This window comes from Alligator sinensis, unplaced genomic scaffold (genome assembly GCF_000455745.1).
Source record: "Alligator sinensis unplaced genomic scaffold, ASM45574v1 scaffold111_1, whole genome shotgun sequence".
Lineage (NCBI taxonomy): Eukaryota > Metazoa > Chordata > Crocodylia > Alligatoridae > Alligator > Alligator sinensis.
In genome coordinates this window covers 4,683,375-4,701,482 of record NW_005841875.1, presented here as the reverse complement: position 1 = coordinate 4,701,482, position 18,108 = coordinate 4,683,375, and the positions used below count along the sequence as shown (strand labels likewise).

The window sequence follows — 18,108 nt, the reverse complement described above, 5'->3', positions numbered from 1 at the left end:
CACAGCTGATGAGGAAGGCAATTTTATTATTTTGTTTTTTCCATTTTGTTGTGCTGCACACTATTGGGTGGGTTTTCAAAGGTGCTGAGCACCCCTTCCTTTCCTCTCTTGTGTTCTTTTGATAAGGTATTTAGCAGAATGCACATATTCATTGGAATCTGATAGGCTGCACCATGAACACTTCTGCTATGGCCTCAAATTTGTGATCTCTGGGCTATGAACTGTGTGCCTTGGCACCTGCATCATCCTGCTAAGTACCCCTAGTTTTTATTAATTGAGTTGGGAGTTGTGAAAGTCAGCTACTCAGTGTCAGGACACTATCAGGCTGACAAAAATGAAGTGCTGTTTAAATAAGACTAATTATTATATTAGAATAAAAACAATTCTAGAGACCAATGAACAGGAAAGTGATACTTTTCTTTCTAACACCAAGTACCACAGACAAAAAATGTTATTCAATGTCTGACATTGTCAGACAAATTTTGTTCAATGTCTTCATCGATGACCTGGAAGATGGCATAGAGTGCACCCTCAGCAAGTTTGCAGATGACTCCAAGCTGGGGCGAGTAGTAGATACACTGGAGGGTAGGGCTAGGATTCAGAGTGACCTAGACAAATTGGAGGATTGGACCAAAGGAAATCTCATGAGGTCCAGCAAGGACAAGTGCAAAGTCCTGCACTTAGGACAGAATAATCCCATGCACCGGTACAGGCTGGGGGGCTGACTGATGGGTAGTGACTCTGCAGAAAAGGACCTGGGACTTACAGTGGACAATAAGCTGAATATGAGTGTAACAGGAGGGAGGTCAGGGTCGCCGTGCTCTCCCCTGCCACCTCCTTTACTGTGCCAAGCTATCGTTTTGCACCCTCCGATTCTCGCCCGCCACGTCTTTGATCTTATATATTTTTATAGGGAGGCTGCCTTCTGTCCTCTTGGCCACGGTTCTCCTGTCACGGTTGTACCGTGCACCCAGCCAAGGTCTCCTACCACCTCAATACCACGCCCCAAGCCTCGCAGATGTAATGGATGTTATTCTATCCCTCTCTTTCTCTCTCTCTCTCTGTGCCCTCTCTGGCACTCGGACTCTCCACAGTCCCGTCTCTCTCTCTCTCTCTGCGCCCTTCTCTCGGGCCTTCTCAGTAATGCTGCTCTTCTCTCGGGCCTTCCAGTAAGGCTGCCCCGTCTGTGGGGCTCCTCAGTAGTGCTGCGCCCTCTCTGGGCTCCCCACGCCCGTACTGGGGCTTCTCAGTCAGGCTGCCCCTTTTCTGGGACTCACCATGCCCACACTGGGGCTTCTCAGTCAGGCTGCCCCCTTTCCTGGGGCTCACCATGCCCACACTGGGGCTTCTGCACAATGTTGCCCCCTTTCCTGGGGCTCACCGTGCCCACACTGGGGCTCCTCAATAATGCTGCCCTCTCCTGGGGCTCTCCGTGCCCACACTGGGGCTTCTCAATAATGCTGCCCCCTCTCCTGGGGCTGGGGTCTATGCACCCCGAATGCTGTGCCCTCACAGGCACTGGGGTCCTCACATGCTGCTGTGAGTCCCCTATGAGGCCTCCTCCAACCCCTAATAGCCTCACCCAAACCACCGGTCTAACAAACAGCAACATAAACACAAACCCTCTGGCTATAACTTAAATGGAAGCTATTTGGCCATAAGAACATTCAAGCCTACCCAGGGATTACTCCATCCCTCAGCAGTGCCAAACGCTGCTCCTGCAGTCAGGCCTCCCCTCTCTGCCATGACAGAACTCCTCCCTCCTGGGCTGCTGGCAGGGAACTGCCTCTGGCTCCCTGCCTATGCTTTATATAGGAGCCAGGCCCTGCCCCTTCTCATCAGCTGATTAGGCAGGTGTGGGTCGTAATTCCCACTAGTTACGTCAGCAACCGGCACCTGAGGGATCATCCCGGCTCTCTCAGTAGCAGGCACCTTAGTGCCCTACTACAATGAGCTAGCAGTGTGTCCTTGTTACAAAGAAGGCTAACGGCATACTAGGCTACATTGGTAGGTGCATTGCCAGTAGGTCAAGGAAGTGATTATTTCCCTCTATTCAGCACTGGTGAGGCCACATCTGGAGTACTGCGATCAGTTTTGGGCCCCTCTGCAAAAAAGGATGTGGACAAATTGGAGAGTCCAGCGGACGGTGACAAAAATGGTGACAGGGCTAGGGCTCATGACTTATGAGGAAAAACTCTGGGAACTGGGGTTATTTAGTCTAGAGAAGAGGAGACTGAGAGGAGACTTAATAGCAGTCTTCAGCTACCTGAAGTGGGGTTTAAAAGAGTATGGAGGTAGGTATTTTCAGTGGTGGCAGATGACAGAACAAGGAGTAATGGTCTCGAGTTGCAGCAAGGGAAGTTTAGATTAGATATTAGGAAGAATTTTCTCACTAGAAGGGTAGTAAAACACTGGAACAGGTTACCCAGAGAGGTGGTGGAAGCTCCATCCTGGGGGTTTACAAAAAACGGCTAGACAAAGCTTTGGCTGGGAAGATCTAGATGGGGCTGGTCCTGCTCTGAGCAGGACTGTGAGCTAGACGACCCCCTTCCAACCCTAACTTTCTATGATTAAGTAACATCCTCCAGGAACTCTGTACAGAGGGGCAGCATACCCAGCCAGCCTATGCGTAATCTTCCTGATGCGTTGCTTCAACTCTCCTCACTCTTTGGCTCCAGTTGGAGCCAAACCTTGCTTACTGCTCTGAGCCAAACAGCCCTCTTTACATGAGTGATCCAAATTAATTGATGTCAGGGATAAATTTAGCTCAGTAGAAATTAAGTGCATGACTACATGGTTCTTTTCTTCTTAACCCCAACCTACTCCCCACCCCCAAAAGGTAACTAGGAGTCACGCATAAGTCTTGATGGTATTTTCATAATGAATACTATTTGAGTATTTTGAACCTATCTCCTGTTCAAAGAGGTGAAAGCAAGATCTAATGCCTTTTTCCATAGAAGATAGGCCTTCATAAATCACTGTGGAAGAGCAATGCCACTGATGCAATACAGATTGGTCAGGACACTGGGAGGAGTGGAGGAACACTTGCTGGCTGCTGCACTAGCATTCTGGTTTTACTTCCTGAGTTCCAAACACTAATTTCAAGGTTCACTGAACAGAGATCCAGCCCCACAAGCACAAAAGAGGTTCAGGCTAAAGAGGCTTATGTACTATTGGAAGCTAGTTCTTTAATAGTCTTCTTGGTCTGTTGCCAGTTTAACAGATTGGGCTGGTCTCATTTCTAAGGGGAGGAAAAATGGGTTGTTTTTTTAAAATAGTAATAATTTAAAATAAAATGAAAATAACTTGGTTTTATATCCTGCTCCTTGTTCATTGTATGTTTCTGGATTTCTTGCTAACTGCTTCCCAGGCTGCTCCAGCTGCTGTGTTCATCTCCGCTTCTGTTCAGTTTTGACTGTATACATTTTTTCTGTTTCTGTGTGGATCTACAAGACTACACAGACACAAATTTTTCCTCAGTCACCAGCACCAGCTGTTTTTGTCACTTACTAGGTGATAACTAAAGCAAACTATTTTAGTTTGCCCTTTAAAAGTTTGCCCTTTAGTTTGCCCTTTAAAAAGAATTTAACCCCTTTTGCTATCTCCTAGAGCGGTGATGGCAGAGCGGTTAAGGCATCTTGCTGTGGTTCCATCAGCCTATGTCTGAGCCCACTAAAGACCTGTGCCAAAGGCTGCTCCCAGCTGTAAATGGGTCCCAGGTCATTCAGGTCAGGGACTGAAAGGTAGCCAGGTGTAATGTTAACCCCATCACTCCTTTGTGTGTCAGTGGCTATAGAACCTGGTGTCCAATAGACTGGTGAGTCGGGCAGACCCTTAATTCTTTTCGATGGTCTCTAAGGACTACCCCTGCTCTATAATCAAATAGCACTGAGTGATTTCTTTTGTTTCCTGAAGTAAGTATATTAGGGCTTTAGCCCTGGAAAATGTGCTGGGGATGCTCCCATCAAAGTCAATGGTGCTACTCCCAGCAGGTGAAGTAAAGTATGCATGAAGTCTTTGGTAGCGGTAGGGTCTTAATTATCTTCAGAAGCCAAGCAAGAGTGTCGCAGGTGACTCTTATCCTCTGTTTCTGGGTCTGAGTCACAGTCTGCTCACTTATATTCTCCCGCCATGCCTCGATGGAAAAGAAACAGGGAAGCTAATTGTTGGAAACTGAAATAACACGAGACTGCGATCACTTCCCACAGATGGAGTCTCTTCACAGGGCTCTGCCTCCCCTATACCCTGTCCTCGCCTCCCCTATACCCTGTCCTCACCACCCCGTATGGTGGACATAAGATTTTTCCACAACACCTGCACTTTGAGTAATCAGCTAGGGAGAAGATCCTGGCCAACCAGCCCCATGCCCTCTCAGGATCCACACTTTCTTTCACAAATTCAAAGTCCAGATAACTGCTTACTGTGAGCCTCCCTACCAGCACCCCTTTTCTCCCCAGTCAGCTCTGGTAAAATACTTCATAGGGGTCTCTGGGATCAAATCTTATAAGCAGTCTTACCACAAGTCCAACATCCTGACCCTGGGACTACTGGTCACAGTTCCTTATGCTGGCTATCCTCCACCAGCTGTCTGCTATCCTGACCCCAATGTTCCTTTAGCCCGATGTCTTCCTCCAACAAGCATCCATCCTTAAACTGCATAGCCCCAAGGCCCTTATTCACTGCTGTTAGGCCTATTTCTGTTCCTCTGCACAGGTCCACATCACTCCTGACTAGGAGATAGTACTCTCTACCTCTCCAGGGAAGAGCATGCATTTGCCCTCATACCTTTAAATGAGCCAGCTCCTGTGCTGTTCAGTTGCTGTTGGCTCCTTGTACCACATGATTCTCGGTAGCTGGGAGATCTTCCACTCTGAGCTTCAGATATTTCTAGGTTAACCCCAGATCATTTCTCATGGCTGCCGTGCACAGCTGCAAACCCTCTCAAGTTGGCAAGTGGGTCAGGCTGGCTCCTAAGGCTGTCCTACTTATCCTAAGAAAGGGATCAATTCTCCATGGCCCATGGTAAGTTTCCCAGTGAGGAAAATGGGGTCTTGGTGCCAATTTATGGCCCAGAAAGCAACGAGCCCAGTCATCACTACGCTCCCGCATATAATGGGGTCTGGGAAACCGCTTTCTATTACAAAGAGCATATTTAAAAAAGAATACTTCAACCAGGATAGCTAATGAGTCTAGAAGAGATGGAAGCGATTGCATAGAATAAGAGGAAGAAGCTATTAATCAATCAACTTGTAACTTAGCCATAGATTTTACAAGTCTGAAATTACTAGTTGCAAAGATTAGGCAGATGAACAATGTGGAGGTGTAGGATGGCCTTAGCCGAGTATCTAATTTGCATGCAAATGGGATCACACAAATTATCTTAATTACCTTCCTCCAATGGAAATTAATTCTGTGTCTGCTTATTCACCAGCAAAGGAGGAAATTCAGAGATTTATATACACAAAATGACCATGTGAGGAATCATATGCTACTGGCATCAAGTTGAAAACTAAATGATGAATCTCTCAGTGGCTACATCATTTGCTGTTGTATTATCAACAAATAAGCGAGCTAGTGGGATTTTCAAGTAAAATTGGGTGTTTCAACCCCATTGCAATTCATATCCCTTGCAAGTTTAAAGGGGTTTTGGTACCAAAGGGATCTAGGCTCTCTTGGAAGAAAATGTCTGTGTAATAAGAAAGTATGCTGAATACCTGCTGTTATTTCTGACACCTCTGGTGCATACAGAGCCTGATTCTAATTCTTATTCTTCTCAAAGCAATCTGAGTTCTACCGTTGACTGAAGCAGGTTTAGACAAATGTTGGACACATACAATCCATTATTAGATCCAAAAAAATAGTGTTTGCCAACTTTAAATACAAATCTAGAATTGCATCTCTTCAGATTATAAGTGCTTGAAGGCTGAGTCCTGATCCTGACCAAGGCTTTAGGGCACATGCTGAGCCTAAATATATCATAAGAAAGTGTCTAATGTAAAGCAGAAAGAACAGAATTGAAGAACATTCTTGAATGTTGTCACTTTTTACTAAGGTACCTACCATAAATTCATTGGTTAGAATATTTACAGGAAGTAAGTACAAAGTAGGCACAAATACCAATATCTATCAATATGTTCAAACCCGTTGTTAGCCCAAAAGTGCATTACTACCCATATTACATGCTTATTGCATTGCAGTGGGATGGCACATAGTGAAGGTACATCGTACACGAGCATAAAATCATAGGAAAACAGGTCTGGAAGGGACCTGAACAGGTCTAACTAAACCCCCTATTCAAGGCAGGGCTATCCCCATATAAATCATCCCTTATGTATCTGAAAGAATATAGAACAACAAGTGTGGACTGTCCGAAGCGGGAGGGTGGGTGGGGGAAGAATTGTGTCAAACGATGAAACCATGTCATAATCTCAAGGAGAAAAGAGGGTAAAGTTTAAGAATGTCATAAGTAGCATTAAGTTACAATTGGCCAATAGGCCCAAATAATTGCAGAATAGCACATAATTAGGGCTTATTAATCTCCGCTGAATATAATGGGTCACTGTGTGTACAAGTGAAAAAAAAGTACAGTGGTGGTCGTCAGCTGCTGTGATTAACCAAGACATGTGGTAACCAAGGTTTAGACATCTAGGATGTTTGTGGGGAAAAATATGACAAATAAATGTGTTATAGGCCACTGTTTCAGAAGTTCGTGTTTGCAGTGCAGACAGGCAGAGGGATCCTTAGCAATGTGCTCTCAAACTTACATAAGCCAAGTCTCCTTTTTGTTTTCACTGCTGGGTTATTGATTCAGAGGTGTGCATTTATTCTGATGTGCTTCCATATGCTTTTGATCTATACACTTCTTTTTCCTTCCAGACCATCTGTTGTTCTTGTGCTTCTTTCTACTCAGTTTTTGTTACGCTCCCATCTTGCAGTGTAATTCTTTCACAGTGTCTTCAGCACTGGACGTCTTATGAAGCTACATGTTGCAGTCAACATCAAAGCATAGCCATCAAATTCCTATTTGTTGTAAATGACGCCACAGTGGTTCTCTGCCAACTTCAGGGTATGGCATTGCCATTTCCATTACTGCTATAATTTTAAATAAATGAAAATAGAGGAAGGAATTGTCTCAACAAGCTGCACGTGAAAAGGTGGCAATGTGCCTTGCTTTCTCCAGCTTATTTCACATTTTTGCCAGGTAGAGGTGAGGGTAGGGGACAGTGTTTAGAGTTCAGATATTGCATTTGAGGCTGAATCGGAGGTGAATTTAGAGTCCAGGTTTGATGGTGTGGAAATCCAACAAGCTATTAGCCTAGCTCCTGGGATCAGCTGTTCTCACAAGACTGTTGCCAGCTCAGGCTGAAATCTTGTGAGACTGTCTACCTATCCTTGTGAGACTTGGGCTGCAATCAAACCAGAACTTATAAATCCCTCACTTTGGATCTGGACCAAATCACCAAAGACTGAAACAGGATCCACATCGTTTCCCACCACCTGAGATGTGTAAAGGCCCACAGTCAAAATTGTATTTTGGACTGTGTCTAATTTTAATTATAGCAGTCATCATGAATTCATAGCCTGTGGTCTCCAAAGGTCCTGCTTTCCCCATCTGAGTTAATGCAAGTCAACAGTAGCTGAGCAGCATTTAATGACGCCAGTTGTTACCACGATTGCTTTCCCACTGAGTGCTTTCACAAGGCTTATAAAATTATATTGTGCTGGCTACGGATAAAAATCACAAATGTTTACTATCATTATTGTTACACTGTATCTCTTTCTGCTGTTATGAATCTCAGATAAATGGATTTCAGTTATAAAAGAGGATGATGGTTCTTTTCAAGTGTCTGGAGGCTACTTTCAATAGAGTTTTTTACAGTAGAACAGCAATGGAAATATACTTCCTGTGCATGAACATGCAAAATGCTTTCTGCAGGATGCTACTTTAAAATGTAAGTTTGAAGAAAAAGACCCAGCAGCATTCAACATGATGGCTTACCCACTGTGATACATATTAATTGCTGTTCCTGAGAGTGATGAGACTTTGCTACTACATGATTTGCCTGAGAGAGAAAAAAAAATCTTAATAAGTCAGATATTATAAGGCAGTTATCTTAGTCACACTCTAAAAGCTTTCTCCCATTTAGTTTTTCTTATCATATTGTATCATAATGATGATCATTTTCCCTCTTGCATACTCTGTGCAGTGTCTGCTGTAGTTTATAACAAAGACTTTGAAAGTTTGTCTTTGAATTGTACTACTTTTCTGACCAAATATAGTAACTAATATTCTGTAGCTATTATGCCCTGCACCTGTGTGTTTGTGAGTATTTTAATAACACTCGACCTGCCTAAGCATTTAGTGCATGTTCCAAAGCACATTCATGCCAAATGGGACTCCTTACACTGAGTTTGAATCAGGCCATTAGACACCAGCATGATGTTTTGGAGCAAAGGAACAGTGAGTCCGAGTGACAGTTTGAGCCCTGCATCTGTGGGGAACTAGAAATATCAAGGAGTTGATCCCGCCTGTTTTGGAGAAGGGGTGGGGCTTGCATAATGCGTTTTAGTCCAGGGAGTTGGTTTGGATTCACTTTACAGTCTTGAAGGAAGTTGCCTACACTTCCAGTGCTGTATTCTTTATCTGCTGCTTCTGAAAGGGTAGGGAAGGAAAGGAAAAGACAGTCCTGCATCAAACGATGTATGGCTGAGAGCATCTTCAAATCCCCACATGGACCAGGTAAGTAACTAAACTTTGATTCAGTGTCTGGACAGATGAAGCTCCCTCTCTCCTTTGCTTCTCTATCCTTTGTAAGGCAAGCCCAGCATTTCTTTGCAAAAGCTATCAACCTTATCCAAAGCCAGTAGCCTGTCACTGGGTATTAAGATAGTCTCTTCTGTCAATCAACCTTTCGATCATAAAAAAAAAACTTTCTCATCTGTAGCAGCTGGTGGTGTGAATTCTTGCCACTGAGCACGGTAATGTGCTCAGTATTCCCCTTTAGTCCCTGGAAGCCCCCAATAGAAGTCCCTGAGAATTTGAAATAATAATCAAAGGATGTGTGACCATTTAGTATTGCAGACCCTAGGATCTACTGGAAATTGCTCACATTTCAGTTATGTGCAGTATATTTGATATTAAATGTATAATGTATATAGCTGTAAAATGTATGTAAATGTATAATGTATATAGCTGTAAAAAGATTTACCAGGTTGTTAAACAATTTTAATTTGCACTACTTTAACAGCAAATAAAAATAATTGCTGGTTTTGAGTATCCATTTCTACTTTAAAAAAAAAAGCAAAAATAAAACACGTAAGCTCAGTGAGTAAGAATTGTCAGGAGCTGATATTAAACCTAATATGATACCAACCTACACAGCAAAGGCCGCTGTTACCAACTTTGCTGTTCAGAGCATTCTGACTTTTCTTTTATTGATTGAAAGAGTGGTGTTGGGGGAGTCCGTGGAAACAACATAAAGGTACAAATTCTATTCTCTGCTACAACAGTAGAATTTTACTAACGTCACTGGACTTGCAGCCACGAACCCCATTTTTCCAGACCAAAGAAATTAGACAGTATTCGGCAAATCCATGTTAAGATACAGCTTTACTGGTTCTAAAAACTGCTTCTGTAGTCTAATTTTCTCACTGAATGAACTGCCTCTAAATCTGACTCTTTAGTTGGAGAGGTTTCAGATCTAGTAAGTTCTCTGGTTCTCCAGCTCTCGTCACTTTAGATATGAATGAACAAATGGAACAGTTGTCAAGGACACCAGTTGCAGGGAAAAAGCATGTTGCTTTTGTAGCAAATGCTGTGCAGCAAGGAAATGTTCTTTTACTGTGGCCAATCAGGAGAGAAGAATTGCAAATTTTGGGAATTGGTAGAGAGTACAGCATGGGCTCTCTGTTAAACAAGACAGTGGTTTTCAATCGTTTTTCATTTGCAGACCCCTAAAAATTTTTGAATGGAGGCACAGACCCTTTTGAATTGTAAATATGGGTATTCACATACTTTTGATTGATCGTAGTTATCTTTTGCGGACCCCTTAGACATAGTTTGTAGACCCACGGGGGTCTGCAGACCACAGGTTGAAAACCACTAAAATAAGACATTGATGATACTTGCTATAGATATTTAAGGCTTTTCTGTGTATCATAAAATTGCATATGTGCTTTTTCAGCAAAATAAAATTCTACTATTTTTTTTTTACTTGGCTCTAAGCTAGGGACAGACATTCAAAAAGCCTGAGCCTGAATTGATTCAATCTTTGCAGGTTAGTCTAACCTGCTTAGATTGAATCAGTTTGCAACTGTACAGACATTCCCTCTGGACTGAGGAAATGCACATGCCTGCAGTGGCTCAGACTAGAAACCAGGGGGTGCTAGAGCAGCCCTCTTTTCCCTTCAACAGTGCTGAGCTGGGGGGCAGGGGGCATAGCCAGGCCCTGGCAGGAAGCTCTGATTAGGGAGGGGTGTAAACCCCTACCCTGCCTGCATGGTCTCAGGCTTTTCCTTGCTCGCTTCTCCAGGGGTGGGAGTGTTGCCAGACCCCAGCCCTGGGCTAGCACTCTGAGGCAAAAGGGGGAGGGGGGGTGCAGTGCATGCACCTGTTGATGATATTGAACTTTTCAATCTTCCTCTCCCTGCTTCATACTGCAAACCTGACAGGCGAGGGAGCCAGCAGGGAGCTGATAACAGCATTTATCAGCCCATCAAGAAATCAAAAGCCTCTCTCATTAGTTCAAGCTCTTCTTAAACAGCTTTTTTCCAAGGAAGGGACAGAGGAACACTACCAGCTGACCTGTTGATTAGCTCCAAAAAGCCCTAAGTGGATACTGTTCCGTCTGCCTGTCCCAGTGAAATTGGAGACACACACAGAGCCACCTCTCAGCATTAGTTTGCATACTACATGTCTAGGGTCTGTGGGGCTGGGGTCCATGCTGTGGGAGAGGGGAGGGAGGCAGGGTGGACTCCTGCTGGAGCAGAGACCAGGCAGACCCTGCTGTGCCTGCAATCCCCACTGGAGCTCTGCCTAGGGAGAAGTCCGGAGCAGAGAGCCCAGCCCAACCCAGCCCTGGGCTGCAAAGCATCTGGAATGCTGGGGGACTCTGATTTTACTTTAACCAGGAAGGGGTCTGGGACAGACATTGCATAAACTGGTTTGACCCAAATCAGTTAAGTCTGATACTACATTCAACCAAGTTTATCTTAAACCAGTTTCAGCCATTTTGAAACTGGTTTATGTGTAATGTTTGTCCCTAGCCCTGGAGATAAGGGAGGGTGCAAGCTTTGTTTTACTTTGCTGCCAGCATATATGTAAATCCCACTCTTCTTCTTGGCTCACTGTTGAGGCATAGCTGAATGATAAAGGAATCTTCTTGGGACTTCTGGTTTTTAGAACACAAATTGGGCCTGTGATACAATTGTAGGAACATTTTCATAGCGTAGCTTCACTGGACATTGTTAAAACTTAAACTGTGTTATACAAAACATATGGGACTGATTCTGCTCTAAGTATGTACTGGCTTGGAGGTGTGGTATAAATGGTATAAGGCAGGCATTTGCAGCCTACAGTCTATGGGCCAACACTGGCCTGGCAAGCAATTGTATTTGACCTGCAAAGCCAGGATATCAGCAGCAATGAAGCAGGCATGCGGGGACAGAGGGCTGCTGGCTTGGAAGTGGTAGTCCACTTTTGGACCTGGCTCTGTTAATTCATCCCACCGTTTCTAAGAGATTGCCAACCCCTGATATCCATTAAAGTGGCATTCTGGCAGCTAGAGATCTCTTGAAATGTAGCATGATGCTATCCAGTAGCTATTTAATGATATATTTGTAGGTTGTAATGATTTATACCAGTCTCCTTGGGATAATGTATTTGTAGTAATTTCCTTTAGATAAATTAAGCTATTTAATAAGCCCCAATTAAATGACACTGTTGGGTACTAAGGTTTAGTCCTGCTTGATGTGCAAATCCACATTGAGAGAAAACACTAGAATTTACCCTTCCAAAGACTCTAATTGTGACACTCTTCAAAGTTGAATGATAAATTAACAGTCACAAAATAAACATATTTGAATGACTGTCAAGACAATATTAGTTCATTCATATGATTTTGTTTCAGTGCAGTGCTTTGTGTAGCTTGGGTATATGGGAATGTTTTTGTTTGGTTTTTTTAACCATAATTGCTTTATATCAGATTGCAATAGAGCATTTTTGTACTAATACCTTTCTGAGTGGAGTAAGCTGCTCTGTGCTCATCACAAAAATAGTGAATGTTTTAGGAGTTAAGAGTCGTGTCAATAGACTGTCTTTGATTATAAGACTTATAATACGGACTTATTTTCCTATCCCACTTAAGGAGGCTGAAGGTACTGCTCTCAAATACCAAACATTTGGAATTTTAGAGCTGTCAAAGTGATTAGTCTTTAGAGGAAATTGATGATTCACTGCAGAGGCATTGTAACTGGAGAAGGTTTTCATCCTAAACCTGGAGATAGTCCAGAGGTTTGAGACATTCTGGCCATCTTAGGACCTTTTGTCCATATTTATACCCTTGCATTATCACCCTTCTTTAGGCTGTTTCCCAGCTTTTCTTTTTTTACTCTTTTTTTTGTCTTCCCTTCATAAGAATAATTTAGAAAACTGATGGAAATGTTGAAGCTTCAGCTTAAATGATTTAAAACTTCAAATGGTTTTTCCTGGAATATTACCAAGGGTTTACATACCTGAGGAATATTAGAGAGAGCTCGCCAACATGTTGAATGCCAGTGAGATTTTGTATTGTATGCCAGCATAAAATATTTCTGGTTACTATGGTACCTATGGTTATATAACAAGAATTTGCTCCATGAAGCTAAGCTTGTTATAGGCAATGGTACCATGAGACAAAAAGAGGGAGTAATTCTGACACTTCTATTTGTATTATGTACAGAACCACTTCTATTTGCTTTTATTTTGAGGGGTAACTTAGCAAAGGGGCATCATCCCTTGCTGGGAATGTTCCTTCTTTTTCCATGTGAAAGGCACCAGGTGAAAAACTGAGTTCTGTTTGTCCTGGTTATATAGAAAAGTGGGAGAAATGAACCCACAAAGGTTATATCATTTCTCTGTCTCACGCTGTCAGGCTATGAGTGTATTTTGCCTATGGACTATATGTGTGTCTAATTTTATTTCTCTAAAGGACTTGTTTTTTTAAAGTATGTACGTACCCATTTTAGCTACACGATGCTATAGAACAGGAGTGTTGAAGATCTGGCCCACAAGCTGAATCCAGCTCCCAGTGCCGGCCCTGGGTCTCAGTTGACCCACAGTTGGCACTCGCCGGACAGAGCCCACTGGGACCCACCCTGCATGTGACACTCCTGCAAGGCCAGTCTGGGGATGTCTCCCGCATGTCAGATCCAGCAGGCATGGCATCTGCTCTATCTGGTATGGGACACAAGCCGCGCACAGCACCTGCTTCAGCCAGTCCAGAGCAGGTGGTGTGTGTGGTACAGTCCTGGACCAGCCATGGAGGGTTCTGGATCCAGCATGCAGGAGTGGGGAGGCCTGTGGGCTCAGTCTGGCCCATAAGGCTAACCCTATGGCATTCATCTGGCCTGTGAACTGGTCCCTCACCACTTATCTGGCCCCTGGGGCCAAATGACATTTGTCACTGCTGCTAAAGGAGAAAATTTCAGGTTGGCAGAAAGCAATTGCCCAAGCAGAAAGTTAGCCAAGACAGTAGGGCTGAGGGCTGGATTACCTCTAATGACCACACAAGTTCACGAATGATAAATGTACCCGACATACTTAATTAATATCCACTCTTTGATTATATTTGAGATTTTATTGCAGGAGATGGAGTGAATGCAATTTAAATGTTTTCCTCTGTGGGTCATGTGGGAACTTTGGTTATTATGTTATATTTTATAATGTATCACGCACCAGCAGATGCTACTAACAAGAAGTTAGTTTCATGGACTTGCTAACGTTGTTCCTATAAAATAGGAATGTATTATGTACAGAACCAAACAGCACCATTCAGGTTGCATTCCCACTAACCTCCCCACCCTTCGAACAATTGTAAATAAAACGTCAATTGCTTAGAAGTTTAAATATAACATCCTACTCTCTGGAAGGTAAAAGCCACAGCTTTGATTTTACCCTGAAATATCTCCACAGCTTTCAAAATCCACATCTTTCTTAAATTACACCATGCTAGCATCTAGCAAAGAGCTCAGCGTGTCACCAGATACAGGCCAGCACATGCAATAATATGCCAATGTAAGCTGAGATGTAGATGAAGGTGGAGTCAGCTTTCCTCTCTTACATACAACATGTAAGAGAGGAAAGGCCTTCGATACGGTATCCCACCCCATACTGGTGAACAAGTTAAGAGGCTGTGACTTGGATGACTACACAGTCCGGTGGGTGGCAAATTGGCTAGAGGGTCGCACCCAGAGAGTCGTGGTGGATGGGTCGGTTTCGACCTGGAAGGGTGTGGGCAGTGGGGTCCCGCAGGGCTCGGTCCTTGGACCGATACTCTTCAATGTCTTCATCAGCGACTTGGACGAGGGAGTGAAATGTACTCTGTCCAAGTTTGCAGATGACACAAAGCTATGGGGGGAAGTGGACACGCCGGAGGGCAGGGAACAGCTGCAAGCAGACCTGGACAGGTTGGACAAGTGGGCAGAAAACAACAGAATGCAGTTCAACAAGGAGAAATGCAAAGTGCTGCACCTAGGGAGGAAAAATGTCCAGCACACCTACAGCCTAGGGAATGACCTGCTGGGTGGCACGGAAGTGGAAAGGGATCTTGGAGTCCTAGTGGACTCCAAGATGAACATGAGTCGGCAGTGTGACGAAGCCATCAGAAAAGCCAATGGCACTTTATCGTGCATCAGCAGATGCATGACGAACAGATCCAAAGAGGTGATACTTCCCCTCTATCGGGCGCTGGTCAGACCGCAGTTGGAGTACTGCGTGCAATTCTGGGCGCCGCAATTCAAGAGGGATGCGGATAACCTGGAGAGGGTCCAGAGAAGGGCCACTCGTATGGTTAAGGGCCTACAGACCAAGCCCTACGACGAGAGACTAGAGAAACTGGACCTTTTCAGCCTCCGCAAGAGAAGGTTGAGAGGCAACCTTGTGGCTGCCTATAAGTTCATCACAAGGGCACAGAAGGGAATTGGTGAGGTTTTATTCACCAAGGAGCCCCCTGGGGTTCAAGAAATAATGGCCACAAGCTAGCAGAGAGCAGATTCAGACTGGACATTACTTTCCTGCCTATGCAGGGGGTCGGACTCGATGATCTATTGAGGTCCCTTCCGACCCTAACATCTATGAATCTATGTACATGCTTCTGGACTCTACTGAGGTCCTGGGCCACCTTTTCACTTCAGATCAAGATTTGCCTTCAGGCAACCGAGGTCTAGGTCTCTTGTCGCAGTCTCAGCTCCCAAAGTTTACCTTGAGTACATAATGCTCAATGAATAATCCCTGATATTAAGTATAAGCATGTTAAATACAATATCTGTAGTGAAGAAGCTTGAATTCTTGGACCTTTGACCTTCCAAACTGTACATATATTTTCTTTTTTCCCTCTAAACCTTTTTCCTAGTTTCTTGTTTAGTATTTGCTTGATAGGTGGCTACATTACTGCTCACAGATGGTTGTTGACACAGGTGTTATCCAAATCACAAGGACAGGGACAACATACAATTTAATCAGAACACTAGCCAAATCCTTTCTCCCTTTCACAGGCACCAACTCACAAACTTTGCCAATTAACTTAGGAGTGAGTGTGGTTTGGAAGAGAGTGTGGTCAAGCAGAGCTGGATGAAACTTTTGGACTAATTGTCTGTTTGCAGAAAAATGCATTGATTTGCAATGACCTCTGCAGCATTGCAGTGGCCTGGTAGTGAAAACCTGCAGTTTTGCAAATTGATTATTTTTTAAATCATGGCTAGTATAGTGTTGTGGAAATGCTGTTGCAGGGCAAAGGAATTGATGCTTGGGACATGCCTGCTTATTAGTCAGCTGTGCTAACTGTGACCCAGTAGGGGCTGCTGTTTTTGAAAGTGAGGCTGATTTCCCAGAACAGTATAATTGGATGCTACATGAAAAATCAGATCTCTGGAAAAGTGCTTAGATGGACAGAGAAAGACATTTCTAAACAGAAACATAGGGCAAATGTTCTATTAATATTTATGATTATTGCTGAAGGGCTTAGAGGCCCCAACCAGGGTCCTGACATTAGTGCTAGTTTGATTTTTTGTATCTGTTAGGGAGGATGATAAATGTATGCAGGGACAAATGCACAAACCCCTTCCGTGTAGGGGACCCACATAGAGACCCAATAAGAGTCTGCTCAGGTGCCGCCTTTCCCTGCAAATGAGCATCTGTACAGCCAGACACTTGGCTGCTGTTTACCAAAAAAACACAAGTTTTGTTTCACTGTCCTCGTACCCTACGCTCCTCCTTTTTCTTTTGCCATATGCTAAGGTTTCAAGTCATTTGGGGGAAGAAAGGTGTGGGGGCAGGGTCGCTTTTAGGTTACATTTGTGTCCAAGCTATGCATACTATTAAATATATATTGAATATATACTGTGTGTGTGTATCGGTCTGTATCTAGATGTGTATATATAATATTACTCATCTGCCACTGCTAGAACAGTTCTCCTGAGCAGAGTCAGCATGAAGTAACAAAAAATGCATTGGAGATAATAGGCCTGACCTTCAGTGTATCCTAAGTCCCAGGACGAAAAGCATGGTCTTTGTTCATTTCAGTGCTTCTTTTGTCTATTAAATCCTTGGTCCCCCTTCCTGGGAACAGAATGGCTTCCATTAATCACCCAGTGACTATGCAGACTGAAAAGAGGCCAGAGGGCAAGAGGAAAAAGGATGCTTAGATTCCTTTATCATAAAAGTTGGGGTTTTTTTCTCTAGAAGTCTGACCACTGATGCAGACTTAAATTGTGCCCTGGCTGAAAGGAGACCATTAACCCTTTAACTCCTTTCCCATCCCAGTCATTTACCTAATTTTCCTTTGTAGGTTTAAAGCTAAGAGGTCTCTTCAGAGTTTATTTTTCTCAGTCCGTTTCAGGCAGGTATTGAAAACACTTGCTACAGCTTCTTGTGTACTCTACCGTTGACAAATCTGCACACGTATCAGTTTCCCACCAATGTAGTTCCACTGACATTAATGGAATAACTTCCTGTTTACACCTGTGCGAGGGAGAAAGTTGGACTCTTTGTGCAGGAGGCCCAGAAGCCATTGCAGAGAGTGAGGACTGCATCCTTTAGATTTTTATCACAAAAAAATAAAAGGCAAGGGAACTTGATAATGCTCCTGTCTGCATTATCGAGCAACCTCTCGACTGAACCCTCTAGAACAAAGAACACATCATGAAGACAAAAGCAAAGGTGAGCACTCATAACAACATTTTATATAAGTTCACCAACTCAAAATGGGGAGGTAACCCCTCAACCATCCAAACCACTGCTCTGGCTCTCAGCTTTTCCTCTGGTGAGTATGCATGTCTTGTATAGAAGAGATCTTTTCATGCTAAGTGCCTTGACCTGATCCTGAATGATAGGTGCTGATGCATCACAGGATGTCTGATGCCTACCAGCCTAAACAGCATGTACCTGCTGGCTGGCATCGCTCTCCCTAACATCAGAACAGCAGCAGCCAGCAGGATACAACAATGAAGATATGAGACAGTAGTTATATGGCCATCCCACAGCACACAAATATCTGAAATCATGTAGGAGCTTCCTCACTAGCACCCAACCTCTCGTTACCACACCCAAGGAGATGTGACTACAAATGTGGAACGAGAGGCTGAAGAAAATACCTGACAGTGGAAAAATTGACAGTCCATCGGATGAATCTTTACCACCAGGGGTTGATGAACCATGGCCAAGGTGGTGATGTCTCATCTGTCAGACACTCCAAGGAACTAATGAAGAAGTGGGGCTATCATTGGTTCAACCACCTGTGACTGTGGCACAGAGCCTCAGACCATGCCATACCTGCTGCAATGCCCGCTACGTGAAAGCACACGTACAATGAAAGATTTTGCTAAGTACAATAAACAAACACGAACATTTGTAAC

The 18,108-nt window shown here is 43.8% G+C and overlaps 1 protein-coding gene across 1 annotated transcript in view; it reads left to right on the top strand.

The window, feature by feature from the left end:
* Positions 1–8,614: 8,614 nt before the first annotated feature.
* ACSL6 (acyl-CoA synthetase long chain family member 6) overlaps positions 8,615–18,108 on the top strand; it is a 72,316-nt gene continuing 62,822 nt past the window's right edge. The window contains exon 1 of the mRNA XM_006017217.3: positions 8,615–8,740. Within this exon, the coding sequence (XP_006017279.1) occupies positions 8,704–8,740 (37 nt within the window). The 5' untranslated portion in view covers positions 8,615–8,703. The remainder of the gene's footprint in view (positions 8,741–18,108) is intronic.